The sequence below is a fragment of the Bidens hawaiensis genome, unplaced genomic scaffold, assembly GCF_021521415.1.
Source record: "Bidens hawaiensis isolate Kalapana, Puna unplaced genomic scaffold, B.hawaiensis_p1.1 tig00045449_1, whole genome shotgun sequence".
In the NCBI taxonomy this organism is placed as follows: Eukaryota; Viridiplantae; Streptophyta; class Magnoliopsida; order Asterales; family Asteraceae; genus Bidens; species Bidens hawaiensis.
This window is the reverse complement of record NW_027505941.1, coordinates 129,504-148,501: the sequence shown is the minus strand read 5'-3', so window position 1 is coordinate 148,501 and position 18,998 is coordinate 129,504. Positions and strand designations below refer to the sequence as shown.

General features: G+C 39.0%; 1 protein-coding gene and 1 pseudogene across 2 annotated transcripts; one reads left to right on the top strand and one right to left on the bottom strand.

Moving 5' to 3' along the window:
• The first annotated feature begins 1,325 nt into the window (after nucleotides 1-1,325).
• On the top strand, nucleotides 1,326-4,923 carry LOC143616049 (NAD-dependent protein deacetylase SRT1-like; annotated as a pseudogene). Its single transcript, XR_013150594.1, has 14 exons — nucleotides 1,326-1,424; nucleotides 2,079-2,108; nucleotides 2,190-2,282; nucleotides 2,367-2,486; nucleotides 2,562-2,661; nucleotides 2,776-2,884; nucleotides 2,979-3,058; nucleotides 3,155-3,233; nucleotides 3,341-3,394; nucleotides 3,492-3,591; nucleotides 3,700-3,782; nucleotides 3,871-3,938; nucleotides 4,059-4,161; nucleotides 4,243-4,923. The product of XR_013150594.1 is annotated as an NAD-dependent protein deacetylase SRT1-like (transcript).
• Nucleotides 4,924-5,961: 1,038 nt separating this feature from the next.
• LOC143616050 (uncharacterized) lies at nucleotides 5,962-8,580 on the bottom strand. Its single transcript, XM_077089007.1, has one exon. The coding sequence runs from the start codon at nucleotides 8,412-8,414 to the stop codon at nucleotides 6,072-6,074; it is 2,343 nt and encodes a 780-aa protein (XP_076945122.1). The 5' UTR covers nucleotides 8,415-8,580; the 3' UTR covers nucleotides 5,962-6,071.
• Nucleotides 8,581-18,998: the final 10,418 nt, after the last annotated feature.

Below are 18,998 nucleotides of genomic sequence, written 5' to 3'. Positions count from 1 at the left end.
AGCATATTCAAAAAGCCAATAAGTTAAATGGTGGTTGACAATCACAAAAAAGCCTTTTTATTTTAGCTTTTTAAAAAGGTTAAAAAAAAGTTTTCCAAAAGTCCTAAATCTTTACTTTTCAAAATGGTTTTTTGAAAAGCCATAAACACTTTTCAAACTCAATCCCAAACATGCTCTAATAGGCCTAAGTTATTTACACACCATATTGGTTATTTGGACATCATATGCGTCTATACGGCTCGTATAGGGGCTATACGAGTCGTATATGTGCAAACTGTTGTACTTTTGTGTTGGAGAGTGTCAGGTGTTTGAAACCTATACGGCTCGTATAGGGGCTATACGCCCTGTATAGACTGGAAAATCTGTCATCCATACATTAATTAGTCATGTAAAGGCTATACGACTTGTGTAACCCATATATGAACCGTATAAAGTTTTTAACAAACCATAGAAGTGGTGTTTGAATATAGCGACCTTAATAATAATAATAATAATAATAATAATAATAATAATAATAATAGTTGTGCATAGAGGTGCACAAAAAAACCGGTTCCCGAACCGGTTTGGCGGTTTAAACCGGAAACCGGTTTTAAAAAAACCGGTTTGACCGGTTTACAAACCGCCGGTTTGTATATCGGTTTTAAGTTTTAGAGCCAAAACCGGTTTTGAAACCGGTTATAAAAAAAACCGGTTTTTTTTAATAACCGGTTATAAAAAAACCGGTTAACCGGTTTTTTTATAAACCGGTTTTTTATAACCGGTTAACCGGTTTTTTTATAACCGGTTAACCGGTTAAACCGGTTTTGACCGTTGTATAACGGGCATATAGCCGTATTTTTGGTTTTTTGACCGTTTTTTATGGTTATTAAAAAAAAAAAAAAAAAAAAAAACCGGTTAACCGGTTAAAAACCGGTTTTTAAAAAACCGGTTAATAAAAAAACCGGTTTATTAACCGGTTCTAACCGGTTTCTAAACCGGTCCTAACCGGTTAGACCGGTTAGGGTTTTGAGATGAAAAAACCGGTTATTAACCGGTCCGGTTATTAACCGGTCCGGTTATTAACCGGTTCGGTTTTTTTCCGGTCCAAAAAAAACCGGTCCGGTTAATAACCGAACCGGTTTTTTTAAAAAACCGATTTGTGCACCTCTAGTTGTGCATCCGTAGTCTGTCTCGTACACCTACACAAATCAAATCCCCAAAATCCTTCTTCTTTGGGACCTATCTGTTTTAGGCCGAATTCGATAATCGTTGACACACACCACACCCCTGATTCTGAAAGCTCATAATACTTGTATGTTGTTTTATTGTATTTGAGAAAGAATAGAATGTCTCTGGGATACGCGCAGAAGCTGTCTTACAAAGAAGACGTCGGCGATGTCGGAATGTCGGAGTTCTTCGACACCCAACACCTCTTGCAACTTAAAGTCACTTTTTTTCTTTCTTTCTTTCTTTCTTTCTTTTCCCTAATTTCACTTCTATTCATATTCAAACCCTAATGCAATATATGAGATATTATTAGTTTTAGTTTCAACGGTTATCATCTCATCATTGCATTGCAGTTACTATTATTATTGCTATTGCTTTCATTTGCGCATATATTATTATCATATAACACCTTGATCGTTGCGTTACCTATGTTTCTTCTTCTCATCATATATTACTTTCCAGTTTAACCAAACCCTTAATAATATAAACCAAATTAACTGATATCGCTTTTTGTTTTCGCCTAACCCAACTTAACCATAATATTTCTACATTTTATACCTCCATTTTATTTCCTGTATTTTTAAGCAAACCCAAACCCAAATTTGGTTTTGGTTAATAACCAAACAGAACCGTGCACGTCCCTAGTTTCCATTGGAAGAACTTAAGGAAAGTTTTTAAAATGGAGCCGGTTATCAAACAACAATGCAGCCAGTCTAATATCAATTTGGCTTCTTTTCTTTTTTTTCCTGCCAATTTAGGCCAAAAACATGCGAAATATGTGCTCATGAAGTTTATGTCTGTTAACATTACAAATTTGTCCATCAAGCTCTTTTTTTAATCCCCACTGATATTGCAATTTCTTTTATTTGCAGATTAAACAACTTGCAAAGATGATTAAAGAGGTTGAGCTCAGATCTGCTGTTTCTTTTATGTTCATATTATCTTCAGAACAAGTATATTAAGGATTGTATGTTTGTCTGCAGAGTAAGCATCTGGTAGCATTTACGGGTGCGGGAATATCAACTTCTTGCGGAATACCTGATTTTCGAGGCCCGAAAGGAGTTTGGACTCTTCAGGTCCATAACCATACTTCCATACACTCATAATAAAAAAAAAAACATAAAAAGCTGTATTCGTCTAATCTGTTTCTTTAACTATAGCGCGAGGGCAAAGGTGTACCCGAAGCATCATTACCCTTTCATCGTGCAGCACCGAGTGCTACTCATATGGCTTTAGTTGAACTGGAACGGGCTGGTATTTTGAAGTTCGTTATCAGTCAGGTTAAAATCAATTTTTTTGTTCTTTTTTGGTGAAATTTGTGATTTTTATTTATATTTTTGAAATTGTTTGTGTAGAATGTAGATAGCCTTCATCTACGTTCTGGAATACCGAGGGACAAGCTTTCAGAATTGCATGGAAATTCATTCAGGAGGTTTGCCCTACATGTCGCACAGAGTAAGTTGTTATCAATAATTTTTTTTGTAGTTTTTTATAAATGCTTTGTTTGCACTTCTTTAGAATGTTTTCGAACCCAAATTTTATACTGTTAGGAACTCATTGCTCATGTAGGTACTTGAGAGATTTTGAGGTGGAGACTATAGGTTTAAAGGAGACATCAAGACGCTGTTGTGATCCAAAATGCGGAGCGAAACTCAAGGACTCAGTTCTTGATTGGGATGTACTACACTACTGATTAATTATTATATATATGAATATTATGCGTTGTTATTATTATTATTTTTAAACTTTTATGTCTTCAATTGTTCTCATAGGATGAACTACCTCCTAAAGAGATGAAAGCAGCAGAAAATCATTGTCGAAATGCAGATCTTGTGTTATGTTTAGGGACTAGGTAATTATTATTCTAGTCGCACGCCTCTCTTTGTTTTTAAATTTTTATAGTAAGATCATTGGAATTTTGAAATTAATATATTTAAGTTTAATGCAGTTTGCAGATAACTCCCGCATGCAATCTTCCTTTAAGGTCCATTCGCAATGGAGGAAAGATGGTAATAGTCAACCTTCAGGTATTTCATGTTAACCTCACTCAGTGTCATGAATGTTTTCTTAGTTTATATTATTGGTGAAAATTAATTTGCGAATTGCGAGTGTTAATGATTTTATCTATTTACAGAAAACTCCAAAAGACAAGAAAGCGAGTTTGGTCATTCATGGTCTTGTTGACAAGGTAACATTTATTTGAATCAAGTTTAGTCATTTACAGAAGTCAAGAGTTAACAAAGATATTTGAATCGATTAATTAAATTGAGACTATTTTCATGTAGGTAATGGTGGAGGTACTGCAACTTCTTAAAATGCCTATTGCTCCATACGTTCGAGTGGATCTTTTCCAGCTAATCCTTAATCAAACAGGATGTGTCTCGGGTACATATGTTTTTTGGTTTATTTGATCATTACTTGAACAAATTTTATTCTTTACTATGCTGTAAATATAGTTTTATAAATATGTTGTTTGCTGCACTTATATTGCAGAATCAAAATATATAAAATGGTCTCTTAAAGTTATTAGTGTTCATGGAGAAAAAGCCCCCCTACCATTTATTGAATCAGTAGAGGTTTAATATTATTGAATTCTTTAAATAACAACTTTTTTTTAATTCTTTGTTTAATCTACCTGATACATGATTTTATATTTTAATGCAGGTTACCTTTCCCGAGAGACCGGAGCTGAAAACCGCGGTCCTAAACCAGCAACCATTTTTGCTCAAAAGGTTATTACTTATTTAGATTTAGATGTTGATTCCAGCCCCTCTTTAAGTATAAAAACTTTCCGAATTTAGTCCCTGTGTTTTTTTTATCATCAAATGCTCATTTTCTATTTACATTTGCAGGGAAACACTTAAATCAAGACCGATTCACATGGTGTTATGGGTTAATTTCAGTGAAGGTTGTGGTTGTCGGTTTATTAGCATTGATTGTCCAATTGATTTTCTGGTAAAGTCCACACATTTAAGTTTAATTAACCTCTGAAATTAAAATACCATTACAGAAATGAAATGTCATATATTTATGCAGTTATCACCTGATGACATCAGCGAAGATAAGAATACTGTGATCCAACGGCTCAGAGATATGGCAAACGAAGATCAATATTGTGGGCAGTCATCTATAATTGACAGAAAACATGTTCAAGATTCTGGGAAAACGGTTTCTACATACGCTGTTGCTACAAACATCGTTCACTACAATGGGTTGAGTAACAATGTCAACGGAGGTCGGGATAAAGTCAATGTTGATGATGGTATAGATACATCTACCAATAGTGTGCCTTCAAAGGCAGTGCAGTCAGAGTTGACTAATAAAGTCAAGGGGAATCGGGAAAAAGTCAATCTTGATGATGGTATAGATCTATTTACCAATTGTGCGCCTTCAAAGAAAGTGAGGTCAGTGTTGACTACCAGAGTCAACGGAGGTTGGGGAAAAGCCAATCTTGATGGTATAGATATGTCTTCCAATAGTACGCCTTCAAAGAAAGCGCGAGTTCATTAATTGAACTGTTGGTTGTTTGGACTGTATGTATCTTGTGTGATGGTGGTTAAAGAAAGTTAGTGATAGGGGTAGTAAAGAGAAACCGGGTCAACGTTGAAGCCCATAGGCAAAACTGTAGTGAGTTACCGAGTTGGTCGTTTTGGCTAGTTATCTTCATTCCACTTGAGTGACTTGATTTTGTTCTCTGCTAATTAGATTCCATCATGTTTCATGCCCTACTTTTATGCAAAAATGACCTTTCTTAGCTATTTTTAAAACTGTATATAATCGGGTTATTTAAAATGAGGCTTTTCAACAAAAACTTTAAGTGGCTAATTTATCGTGCGGATACCGAAATTTGAAAACATTCTTTCATGCTGATCATCACCCAGGAAATTTTGTGGTTCGATGGCGTAGTTTCAGAGAAATGTTTTAGTTTCAGAGAACAAGTTTATAACTAATATAAACAAAGAGTAACAAACAAACAAGTGAAAAAAAACACAGAGAGTACCAAACAAACAAACAAACAAATGTAAAAAAGTTAATAGAGCTGTTGATAAATTGCTGGAGCATATTTTAAATACAAAAATTTAAAAGAATATAAAAGAATATCCTTTATGGTCATTTTATCTTTTGTTTTACAACTTCTAACACTAGTTTATGTAACAAATGATTTTTTGAGTACTAGTACTACAACTTCTTGCAGCATACACACATCCAAACATCTCATCTGCCATGTTTATAGGAGTTGCTTATTTGATTATATTAATTAGATAAAAGTCCCAAACAACCCTTGGAAAGCAACTCAAAAGGCAACGATGTAGACTTCAACAAGATAAAATCTTGGTGTGAATTTAGCACCTTAGGCAATCAAATAATATCAAATGGATCAATTGTTAATGCAGGTGACGTGTTATTTGCTAAACTTCAATTCTCATTTCTGCAACTTTTTATTTACATTCTATCTGCTAAGCAATAACGTATAGTTTCTCCGCAAAGGGTTCCAAAAGGGTAAAATAAAGCTTCATAATTTTAAAAACATAATATAACATAGTACTGCCCTCCTAACAAAATCAGTTACCAAAAATAGTCAAAAATCACTACCAAATGGTAGGCCTATTGTCATTCGGTAAAGCTGGAAAGTTCAAGACTTTAATGCCTGAAACTGTTGAGTGTTGACCCTGTGTTGTTTGACCTGAATAGTCATCACATTAAATCAGGCTGAAGGATTTCTAAGTAGAACTACAATAGAATAAGTACTGTGTTATTATCTTGAATCCCAAGGCTATTTTGGTAAAAATCCAGCCTTTCTTCTTCATTCCCCTTCTTGGTTTGAAGCCCATAAATTTTAAGCACAAACAAAGCGGCGTCCTTTATTATATTCCCATTTGGCTTGTTTTGGATTCTTCATCTTTAAAAGTCAATGTGCCGAAAGAGGCGGTCAACACAGAACGTTTCTCACTCAACTCCTTGGCTTTTTCCAAATCCCCAATCTTGTGACAACAATTCACAAGAACATTATATAAATAATTATCCGGTGATATGCCATTTTGCACCATTTCATCTAGTGCTCCACACGCTGCAGTTAAATCCCTAAACTTGCAGAAACCAACGATCATCCTACTATACGAGACAAAGTTTGGAGTCAAACCCTGCTCCTTAATTTTATCAAACATTTCCTTTACTCTCTCGGTTTTACCAATTCTGAAAAAACCCTTCATTAAAATTTTATAAATAAACGTATCTGGAGTACACCAGCCATCTTCAACAAGCTTACAAGCTTCTTCAGCTTTTCCTTTATTGCACAAACCGAATAAAAGAGGACTAAACGATGAAAGATTAAAAACGTGACCCTCGTCTTTTAGTTCCATCAAGAGCCCATAAGCTTCTTGATCTTTTTTACACTTTATGAGACCATCAAGAAGGACTCTATACGTGAAAGTGACGGAAAAGAACTTTCTAGAAAGCATGAATCTAAAAATGGAGAAGGCGTCAACCAAGTTGATACTTTCGCAGTTTTTTTGAATTAAAACTTCATAAGTTGAAGCTAATGGGACTATACCACGGTCTATCATTGCATAAAAGTACTTATTTGCAACCTTTAGTTCACTTAACTTGCAATAGCCAATGATTATTGCTCCAAATACGTGAGCATTTGGCTCTAAACCGTAATCCATCATTTCATTCATGTAAAATCTTGCTTCATCCATTTTCTCAACTCTACAAAAGCATCCTATAACACTTCCATAACAAATCTCATTCGGAATTACACTTTGGTCCTTCATCACCTCCAGAACTTCTTTCAACTTTTTGTAATCATTTTCTTTTGAACAAGCACTTAAAAAGGTCTCATAAACTACATAATCGAGTTTAAGATTCTTAAAACTTGTTTCCAGCATAAGTACTTCCGCCTTTTCAAGATTCCCAGTGAGACATGATCCAATGATTAAAAGACCATACGTTCTTGCATCCGGTTCCAAATAAAGCTTTCTCATTTCTTCCAAAACTGCAAAAGCATCATTCATTCGCCTCACTTTACAATAACCATGAATCAACAAAGTAAACGTTCTAGCATCAAGTTCCATGCCTAAACTCAACATCTCATTTACTAACTCTTTTACTCTATCCATATTATGCATCCTGCATAGCCAATAAACAAGTGTATTATACACAACCAAATTTGCAACAACACAACTAGCGTTCATCTTATCTTTAACCCTAAACGCAGCTTCCACGTCACCTTCTGACATGAACCCGTTAACCAAAGCGTTATACGTCACAACACCTGGCTCCACGCCCGCATCACTCATCTCATCCAACACCATTCTTGCATCTTCCCATCTTTTCACAATGCAAAAACCATTAACTAATGAGGTATACAAGAATACGTTAGGAGCCAAGCCATTGTTGACCATACTATTCTTGAGCTTAATGGCTTCATCAATACAACCCGTTTTACACAAACCATCAATGAACACATTGTAAGTGACAGAGCTAGGGTTACACCCATTCACATTCATCTTAACAAACACCTCTTTCGCTTTCTCTATATTTCCCACCATACAATAAGCTTTTATCATATTAGTATACGCGTAGACATCAAAGAAACCGACTTTTCTCTGCATCGATTCGCATACCTTCCAAAAAAGCTCCAACTTTTTACCCTTAAGTAAATCTTTCAAAATTGAATTGAAAAACAAAGGACTGAACCCGAACTGATCGGTTTTCAAAAGAATCTCAACCACTTCATCTAACAAACCCTTAACTCTATACCTATCAACAACAACCTCAAACACCTTGGGATTCAAATTACCACAAGAAACAAAACATTCTTTATAACAGCTGACAAAAGACTCCAAAACCGATACCGGAGACAAACGCATTGCAATGATGGCATCAATTAGAATACTAACACACCCATACAAGTTATGATTACACAGACTAATGGCTAAAAATGTAATCTTTTTGGAATTTGGTTGAACACCCACCTGGTTTTCTTGAAGCAGCATACGGATTACACGTGGGTTTAGGTTCTTGGGCACATCTGAGTGTGCAAGAATGGTTTCCCAGTTGTCTGATTGAAGAATATTCTTGATTTCACTCAGCAAGAAGTGGTTCTGCTTGGTGGGATTTGGTGTGTAGGATAAAGATCGGGTTTTTATGGTGTTTTGATGAACACTCAGTAAAGATTTTGGGTTAATTTGAAAGATTTTACGCATTATGAGTGATGAAATGAATACACAGAGTTTTGAATTGAAGTGATGAATGTCAATTCAGTGAAATGAAAACCCTAGAATTCAATAGTAACATGAATACAAACTTACATATAGTATTTTATTTGTTGTTTGTAAATGAATTGGATGGAAAATAGTTTTAGTGAAGTGGGCATTGAATTAGGGTTTTGCTGTTCATGGAATATGATGGCAGAGACGGCGGAGTGAGTACAGGGGTAGTTTGTTTTCGAGTTCACTCAGATGAAGCCATTGGGCTGACTTTTATTTTTATTGGGCTTTATAAATATTTCAAGAGCCCAAGTTTTTTGTTTATTTTGACAAATTACAAGTTTTTTACTTTAAGCATTTTAAAAAGTTAACTTTCACTCTATGTTCTTTAAACGTAGCCAATCTTTTTACATGTGAAATAAAACTTATATAACCTTGTACTTTCAAAAATTTAAACTCTATCAAGAATTTAAACTCTACATTTTTTTTCACATTAGATACCGTATAGTTAAAAGTAAGACATTTTAAAAATTATTATTCCAATTTGATTAGTATATTGTTCTATTTTCTAATAGCTTTTGCTTATAGTATAGTCACGGGTTAAAAGAATATACTATAAGCAAAAGCTATTAGAAAGTAGAACAGTATACAAATCAAATTGAAATAATAACCTTTAGCATGTCTTATTTTTAACTATACGGTATCTAATGTGATATAAAAATGTAGCTAACATAAGTCTAAAACATGCCTCCCTCAAGTTAAAACAGCTGCAATCAACTTATATACTTACAAGCTAAGTATATAAATAATAAATATCTAATGTATATCATATATTTATCTTTTTTTTTTTCTTAAGAGTACTAGTAAAAACACATGAAATGACCATTGTGGTTAACTTTTATAAAAATAAACCCCTTACTTCATAAATTTATATATTGTAATTATTATATATTATATTAATTCAAACCCTATTGAATTCGAGTTAGCACGCCGCTACACGTGCGTGGTTCAACGTTTTTACGTTTAACTTCTGTTATGTTTAGCGGTTCTACTGCAACGTGCTTGACCTTTTTTAGCGTAAGCTTTCGGATATTAGCAACGCCCTTACTGTAACGTGTGAGTTTACATAGAATATTTTGTTTTTATATATAAACTTTCGAAACGTTAACTTCTCCTCTGTTTAATGCTAAAATTTTGTATTTGCTTTTGATGAATTCTTCACAAAACATGAGTCATAAATACTAGTTATTTTTATCAAATACTATAGATATATCCATCTCTATATAGAGAGGGAACGTATGACCGGTTCTTGTAATATAGAATGATATCCTTTATTATTTATTTGTTGCCATTATAGTTTAATATATATATAAATGTTTTCTAAAAGGAGGTTTGTTTAAATCACTAATTACTAATTCAATTTTTAGTTTATTTTAATGTATAGGATTATAGTATATATTTTTTTATTATACGTCATACAGTTTTTATCTATATTTTAACGTCATGTGTAAACCAACAAAATTCCGTTTTGAACAGCAAATTTATTTTTAATTCTTGTCAAATTTATTTTTAATTTTTGTCGTTTTTGAGACTCAGAGTCATGACCTTCAAAATTCTATAAACTCAAAGTGTTTAAAGCTCTATATTTACCACCCATTAGTGCAGAACATGTAGCTAATCTATAACTCTTCACCATGTCAACCAAAATGAGAATTGGCAGAATAATTTTACAAGTTTATTATTTTCAGTTATACTTTAATAATATAATTCCAAAACTATAATACCCTTTATTATATAAAAATCCGAATAAAAAAATATACGATTCAAGATGTTTCAAGTTGAAGTATTTGGTTGGTGAACAATAATACTCCAACCATCGTTAGGTTCTTTAAATAAGTACAAGCCATTGTCTGTCTATATTATTGAAAATCATCACATTAAGTAGTCTTGAGTTATTAATTACATTGAAATAATAGTGTAATTAATCCTTTAATTATGACTTTTGATGGCATACATGTTCTTCAACTTTGGAGAACTATTAATTTAATTATATCATATAAAATATTATTAATTCAATAACCTATATTAATATAAAGGCGGATTGCACTTGTATCATATTTAGGTGGATATTAACAATGAATAATTGAGCTAGACTTTGTACAAATATTGTCAGTTCGAACCCTGAGCCCACCCTGGTTTTCGTCCCACGGTGTGTTACGTTATGCCAGAGAGTTCTGCTATTGTGGTGGCACAACGGCTGTCAAGTGGCAGTCGCGGTATGGTATCTTGGAGGAATGCCCAAGCTAAACTTTGAAGCCAGTGTGGACCCGATTAAGACGACATAGTCTGGCTAGAGTGGGGCATCGAGGCTCTCCAAGTATGGATAGTGCGGTAGCTTAAATACAAGAAAGTCGTCGTTTAAAAAATATAAAGAATGATCCATGAATCTTTTTCACATGATTGTTTTTTTTATGGTCGGGTGTCTGTTAGCTGGACGTCCTAATTTTCGATTCATATTGGTTCATGTCATATAAATAATGATATTTTTTTCAGTGCAACTAATAAACTAAGAGATACGAGTTTTTTTTAGATAATAATGATCATAAAATGGTAGAGAACTCTTAATTAACCATTAAAAATATAATACTAGAGATGAGTGGGTCTTGGTACCGAAAATACCGGTATCTATAATTCTAAATTCTTGGTGTCGGTATCGAAATGTTTGGCTCAATACGATATTAAATGCAAAATTCAGAAAATATTAGTTCCATAGAGATATCAAAAACTCAAACTTTTCAAATTTTGACATCAATGAAATGAAAGCTACACGCTAAAAAGAAAAAAGAAAAATCTTTATGAAACACTAAAATTAATTTAATAGTTAAAATCTCTATACTAATAAATAAAAAGGAGATACTTGTCATAATTGTAGGTAATCTGATTTTTTGTTTTTTCACATCTATGTTATATTAAATACTGATATTAAATAATAATGACAATTAAGAATTTATATATGTAGATATTTCATATAACTTTTAATTATGAGTAGTTATTATATGATTATGGATAATTATTAAATCAATAACCAAATAAATTTAATATAAAACTTATTATGAGTTTTCTAAATAATTTTTTTTAATTTAAAAGCTTCTATTTAATTCTTCAACTTACATCAAATTCAAAACTACATGCTCGTTAAAATATTAAGAAAAGAGAATAGTAATAATAATAGTTTTTTATGACTGATTTGAAAATATTTAATGTCACGTCAAGGTTCATTTTACAAAAAACCATATATTACCGATTGTATATGTTAACAGATCACAACTAGTGTAATATACGGTTTTTTTAAAACATAAGTTTCTGTTACTAAAGTTCCTGTTGGCTTATAATTTTCTAGTGTAAAATAAAATATCTGAAAAAGTCAGAATGCAGTTGGCATAAATAAAAAGAAGGGCGTTAGCGTTTACTTGGGTTTGGGTGGTGGTGATGGTGGTGGTGGTGACATAAGCATAGGAATATGACCCACAAATAGCCAGCTGTAATTTATATATATGTATATGTATATGTATATGCATATGCATATGCATTATCTTCTTCTTCTCTCTACTCTAAAAAGTTAGGTATTGGGTTCTTCATTTCTTCTTCAAAATCAAAATTCCCCCTGAAGAAACACTAAGTTACCCCGGGCAGATTACGGATAATCTGGGGGTTAAATAGATGTTTCCCACGAGGGGTTAGATCCGGCAAAGATGGTTCTTCTGATAACCTGCAAAACAGACACCGTGAGCTCGTCACTGAGAAGGGGGGGTACCTCCTTGTGACCACCCTCCGGCGTGAGAATCAGACTAGATTGCTCTTGAATATAAATGTATATTAAGAGATTGTTAGAGCAGATATCAGGTATAAGATGTAAGATACAAGATAAGATGATAAGATCATACCATTTGGGGTATTTATAGCCGAAGGTAGGTTTCCAAGAGGGTATAGCCGGCCGAAATAGTATTCCTGTTCTACCAACTGTGGCCTACGCATGTGCCATGCTGACAGTTGGTGGGTAGGCAGCGGCTGACAATGACCAGGCCTGCTGTGTACTATTCCTTTTCCACCAACTGCAGGCTATGCACGTGGTATGACAGGAGTTGGTGAGTAGGTAGCGGCTAATAGTGACATACAGTACAAAAGCATGCTGCTCGCCATACTGTTGTCAGTGGGTTGCCGTATCTCTGGTCAGATCTTTTGCCCATACCTCGTCAGGTACAGTACAAAAGATCTTCCAGTATCGTACGGACTGGCTCATTTGGGCGGGAGTATTCCCCCTCCCGCCTTTGTGCGGGATTGTTCCCGGCTTCGCTCATTCCTTCAGGTGACTACTGAATTATCGAGGGCTAAGTGCCTTGTGAGTGTAGCCTTGCTGCGCGGGTGGCCTTCCCTGATGGCTTGTATCCGCAGCTGCGGGAACAGGCGGAGTACTTCACCATTGGGAGGCATTTCCTGCGGGAACAGCTTGCGTACTACGCGTAAGGACGTCACGTCTCTGAGCATGGTGGGTCCTGCGGATCCAGTTGGTTTCTGCGCAGACGTCTCTCTTCTAGGTGAGTCCTGTGGGTCCAACTGGGCTCTGCTGGGACCTACCTCTTCAAGTCCCCCCAGTCCAATGTTCTTCTCATGAGTGTTTAATAAGTGAGGTTAACTTTTGGACTTAAGCAAAGGGTTTTTGAAAAGGGTTTAGTTTTAAGGTTTTCCATGGGGATTCTTCCCGCGGAAGTCCTTATGTCACTTGCAGAAATTCCCGACTTTCCTGCTTGATCTTTGGGTATGATGCGGGTAGGTCTGTAACCTCCTCGCAAGTCAGGAGCGTTGAGTCACACTTGTGTGGATTCTCCATGAGGTTTTGGTAGTTTTGAACATAGTGATCAATTATGTTAAACCCACCAATTCCATCTTGAAGCTTCAAACAATGTAGTTCTCGACGTTCCCGCTATGCGGGGATGTTATTCCCGTTTCCGCAAGCATTGCCCAGAAGATCCTTCTTGGTTTCAATTCCTTGCGGAGTGCTAGGTATGTGAAGGGTTTTGCCTTGACACTGTACCCGCACTCGTCTTACGGTTACTTTACTTCCAAGGTATTCCTGGCGTCAATTCCCTGCGGGTGCTAAGTATGTGAAGGGTTTTGCCTTAACACTGTACCCGCACCCGTCTTATAGTTACTTGGTCGCCAAGGTATTCTTGGCTTCAATTCCCTGCAGATGCTAAGTATGTGAAGGGTTTTGCCTTAACACTGTACTCGCACCTGTCTTACAGTTACTTGGTTGCCAAGGTATTCCTGGCGTCAATTCCCTGCGGGTGCTAAGTATGTGAAGGGTTTTGCCTTAACACTGTACCCGCACCCGTCTTATAGTTACTTGGTTGCCAAGGTAAGGGGTATTTTCCCGCTTTTGAATCTTTTTGAAATTTTGAAATTCGAAGAGTTGGTGAAAGGATAAGAACAGTCCAAACTATTGAAACGTCGTCCGACGGTTTCTTCTGACAGTGTCAGGACGTGCAGGAAGTTATGGCGACGTGACAGTATATGGTCATTCAGGCGCTTTTTCAGGCGCGTGGGCGCGAATTTTTGGGCGCGTGGCCGCGAAATTAATGGCACGCGTCCTTTCAACAGCTGTTGCCAGCTTGCTCTTTGCCACGTGTCATAGTTTCATTGCACCTGCGATTTCTCTCTCTTCCGCATTAAATTCATCGCATTGATTGCGATTAGTATATAAAGGGGGAGAGGGTCCTTTGTAATCCACACTTTCACTTTTCTCTTCATCTTCAAAACGATTTCCGGCTAATACTCACCTTTTCAGTCGAGCATTCTCTTGAAATCGTTCTCTTCTTTCATACCTGCAAGATGTCTTCTACTCACGATCTTGAGGCTACAGCCCAGGAGGCTGGGGTGTACGCCGAGAACCCGTCATCCACGTCCGACAAGGATGACAAGAGTACTGCTGGCGAGTGCCAGTGTGCTCTGCCTGTCGATCTATATCAGTACATCGTCAGGAAGTTCATGCTCGAGTCTTTCGAGCCTGAGTTTCCTGAACCTCATCAGACGGTGTATGATGCCCCCAGAGGCAAGATCGGGGTATATGCCGCATTCTTTGTCTATGGGAATCTTAGGTTCCCCTTGACGAAGTTTGTGTACCGTGTTCTGGAGAGGCACGGTGTACACCTGACCGAGGTACACCCGATGGCGATCGCGAAGATTCGCCGCTTCGAGTGGGTGAGCCGGATTCTGGGCGTTGAGCCCTTCGTCGACCGCCTGATGACCTTCTACTCTTGGAGGTGCATCTAGGGGTGGTATACTCTGATAACCCGGATCAAGGGTTTGAAGATTTGCGCAACCGAGCGCAGTCTTCGTTCATGGAAGCGGGAGTTCTTTTATATCTCCGCTCGCGCCATCCCCCTTGCCATGAAGTTTAAGAATGGGCAAGCACTCCCCAGCCTTCACGCCTCCAACTACCAGGAGGCGGAATGGTTCTCAAAGATTTCCCGAGTCCAATCTCCGGTTTACCGCTTTGCGGAGTCCGGGATGGTGATGCTCGGGATGAGCCGGGTGTGGAAGGATGCGGAGGCGCAAAAGATCCCGATCGTCCTTGAATACGGTTTGAACTCTGTCCCTTACGGTATGCTCTGTCTTCTTTGTTTATATAGGTTTGTCTTCTAACTGTTTTTCTTTTATTTCAGAGGGGAACGACTTGCAGTCGCTCCTGTATCCGCGGGAGGCTGATAGTCCCGCTCGGATGGGTACTCGTGCTCTAGATGAGAACGAGTTGCCCATCCTTGAACAGACGGCGGATCGGTTCGTGGAGGTCTACCCGCCAGGGCACGAGATCCTGAGCGCCAGGCGACCAGGTAAGGCGTTATTCAACCCTCGACCCCTCAATGCTGAAACCTCTGCTGGAATTCCTCTAATCTTGTGTTCTGATGAGGAATCCGCAGATGGCCCTCCGTTGGTGCGGAAGAAGAAGGCTGCCGGCGGGAAGGGGAAGGCGAAGGTGGCCTCCACTGCCGATCCGGTGCCTCGGTCTGATTCAGAGACCGAGAGCGAGGAGGTGGCGGGGAACCCTGGTGGTGATAAGACCACTGCTCCGGAGGCTGCGACGACTGTCACCTCCGGAGAGCCCAGAATGACGACGGTGAGCGGCGTAAAGTGGCTGGCTACATCGGGTTCGTCCCCGCCTGTCCGCACTTTTAGGCTCAAGAAAACCCGTAAGTACAAACTTCCTTTATTTTTAACTTCATAGCTTTCCATCATTAATACTTATCTCCTTTGTGCAGGCGTGGATGCTACCGCATTCCAGGGTGGAGCGGGGAGGAGTACCTCTGGACCCATGACGGTAGGCTTGGTCGGCCTACCTGAGGCGACGACCCAGGCGGCTGCGCCTGCTTCAGTTGGTTCAGTTGCTCACCCCGTTGAGCCAACTGTTCCAACTGTGATGACATCACCGCCGGCTGTCAGTACCATATTTACTGAATCTTTCACTGAGCCGGCGGTTACTTTTTCTGCGGACTCCGCAGCGGCGACCACGGTTGTGAGTTCACCTACGGTGAGTTCGCCTCCGTTGGTTTCTACTACCGCGGCGGCCTTCACCATGCCTCCGTCATCGGCAACGACGACCGATCCTTCAGGTATGCTTGGGGCTTCTCGCCAACCTCTGCCTCCTTCCCATCTGCCTGACCTCTTGGACGGATTTCCCTTGGGTTCAGGTGATGGGTTTGGCGGCTATCGGCCTGTTGTCGACCCTACAGGTGCGTAAGGTTCTTTTGGCCTTTTTTTTTTTTTTTATATATATCATATTTTCCTAACTGCTTTTTGTTTTTTGCAGTGTCGGATTCCAATAAAGTGTATGTTCCACGATGGAACATCCGCCGAGGAACAACCCTTCGCACGCCTGTGGAGTGCGTGGAATGGGCTCGTCACGCAGCTCCCAGTGGTGCGTTGGGGGAAGCCATGGCTAGCTACCAGGAGGGTAGGCTAACCAATGAGCTTCGGGTTCTCCTGGCCCGGATGCAGCCGCGCGTCGAGCTGCTTTGTCGTGAAAACGACAAGTTAAAAGCAGCTCGCATCCAAGAAGTAACTCAGGCGCGGGCTGTCCGGGAGGAGAATAGGAGACTTACCGCAATGGCTGCGGAAAAGGAGAAGGCCTTCAAGGCCCTCGAGGTTGAAGTTCAGGCCCGTCTCGAGGCCCGTTCCAAGGCTGCCCAAGCTGTTAACGAACAGCTTCGGCTGGCTAAGGAAACTGCACGGAACGCAACCGAGAGGGCCACCAAGGCTGAAGCTATTGCTGAGCCTCTACGCCTCGAGAATGAGGAACTTAAAGCCAAACTAGAGGTGCTCCAACAGGCTCATGATGCCTTGGCGATGGAAGACGCCAAGAAGCTCCAAGAGATCTTGGACCAGAGGGGCGTGCTTGACCACACTGAGCAGAAGCTAAAGGGCGTTGAAGAGGCTGCTGCAAAGGAAGTGTTGCTTGCCAACCTCAATAAAAGTGAAGCCGAACGCGCCCGTAACCAAGCTCAAGCCGCCCTCCAAGAGGCTCTGGTTGCCAAGGAATGGCTTCTTCGAGAAGCGTTGTCTCAGGTAAGCTTAACTTCATAATGTCTTTACGCTTTTCTTTGTAAATAGAAAAGGTTTTGATACTTGTATTTTTTCTTGTAGGTTGTGCATCGAGTCTTTACGGACACATCATACGACGATGCCATGAGCGCAGCCCTCAACGCTTCTCATGAGGATGGGGAAAAGGCCGGCTTCCTGCTTGGTCTAGGGTTTGTTGAGAAAGGCATCCCGCCTTCCAACTTCCCTTTGTATGATGTGGATACTGAAGCTGTTTATGACCAAGCAGTGAACCAGTATGCCGCCTTCCCGCATCCGGTGGTGGAGAAGGTGAACGAAGTCGCTGCTGCTGATGATGGGCTAGCTATCCTTAAAGCTTTCCTTGAACCGCCACGCTCTACTGATGGTGCGGGTCCAAGTGGAAGTGGTCCTGAGGCTTGATCTTGAAGATCCCTTCCCACCATTAGAGTAGATTTTTATTTTTGTATAGCTTCTTTTGTATGCGGGTATGTACCCAGCAATCTTTGTAATATTTGAATTTCGATGGAATAAAGATTATTTGCCAATCCCTTGCCTTGTTTATTTCACGTATATTCTGATTTAACTTAGCAATTTCTTTAGTACTTAGATAATTTAACTTTTCAACGTGGTAGATAGTAAGTTAAAAGTTTTGCGTCCTCTTTCATGATTGTGCGGATAAGACCGTCACTTGCACTTAGTAGGATGGCTAAACTTTACCTATATCTGACCTGCGTGGAAGTTTTCCTCATCTTTTCCTTTGAAAATTTCTAAGTGTATAGAATAAGTTAACCTTTGAACGTGGTAGATAATAGGTTGAAGTTTTGCTTCCTCGTTCGTGATTGTGCGTGTAAGACCGTCACTTGCACTTAGTAGGATGGCTAAACTTTACCTACATCTAACCTGCGTGGAGGTTTTCCTCATCCTTCTGTTAGAAATTTTCTAAAGTATTTTGAATAAGTTAACCGCTCGACGCGCGGTTGTCAATAGGTTCGGTTTCCTCTTATGATTTGTGCGGTTAGGACCGGCACTTTCATTTAGTGGGATGACCAAAGTTTACCTGTCTGACGTGCGTGAAGGTTTACCGTTTTTTGGGTTTATGCGGGTTTTGCCTCCTTCCCCACGCAACGACTTTCCACGTAATTATGCGGTGAGTACCGGCATCAGTGTTGAATAAATTAACCGTTCGACGCGCGGTTGTTAATAGGTTAGTGGTCAGTTTCATCTATCATGATTCGTGCGGATAGACCGGCACTTTCATTTAGTGGGATGACTGAACTTTACCTTTAACTGACCTGCGTGAAGGTTTGCCGTTTTTTGGGTTTATGCGGGTTTTGCCGCCTTCTCCACAACGACTTTCCACGTAATTATGCGGTGAAAACCGGCATATCCGTGTGGAAAGTTCATAAGTATAAATGTAAAATCATCAGCGTCGATGTTCTAAGGAGAATCATTTCCATTAGAAGTGGCTCTGGGCCTTTACAAATTTGGAATTGATTTACATGCAAATTGTGTAATTGAGATCCCTTCCATGTTGTTGGGATGGGAGTGCCATCGAGCCGATATGCACCTAGTTTGGGATCTCGTTGTTTACGCAGTATGTAGTCTCCAACATTGAAGCTGCAATTTTATTCGTGTTTTCCCTAGCTGGGGTTCTACACGCATCAGCCTGCTCAGCGTTCGTTACGCCACGAGGTGTGCGAGCGTCCCATCTCTGACAAATGCTTCAACGATGTCCTTTACGTCTGTGCATTCTTCAGTGTTGTGGCCTTTTGTCCTGTGAAAGTCACAGTATTTGCTCCGATCCGCATTGTGACGATGTCGGATTATTGGAGCCTTTGGCCATGGGGGCTCCTCAGTGGCGAATATATCGGTGACGCTTTTGGTGAGTGGCGTCCATCTGGAGTTCTGGTTCGACTGTACGTTATCCCTTCCGCCTAACCGATGTTGCAAGCCGGATGAGGTGTCAAA

What these genes read in the sequence shown, in the direction of transcription:
- LOC143616050 (XM_077089007.1), bottom strand. Translation starts at nt 8,414, where the DNA reads ATGCGTAAAATCTTTCAAATTAACCCAAAATCTTTACTGAGTGTTCAT.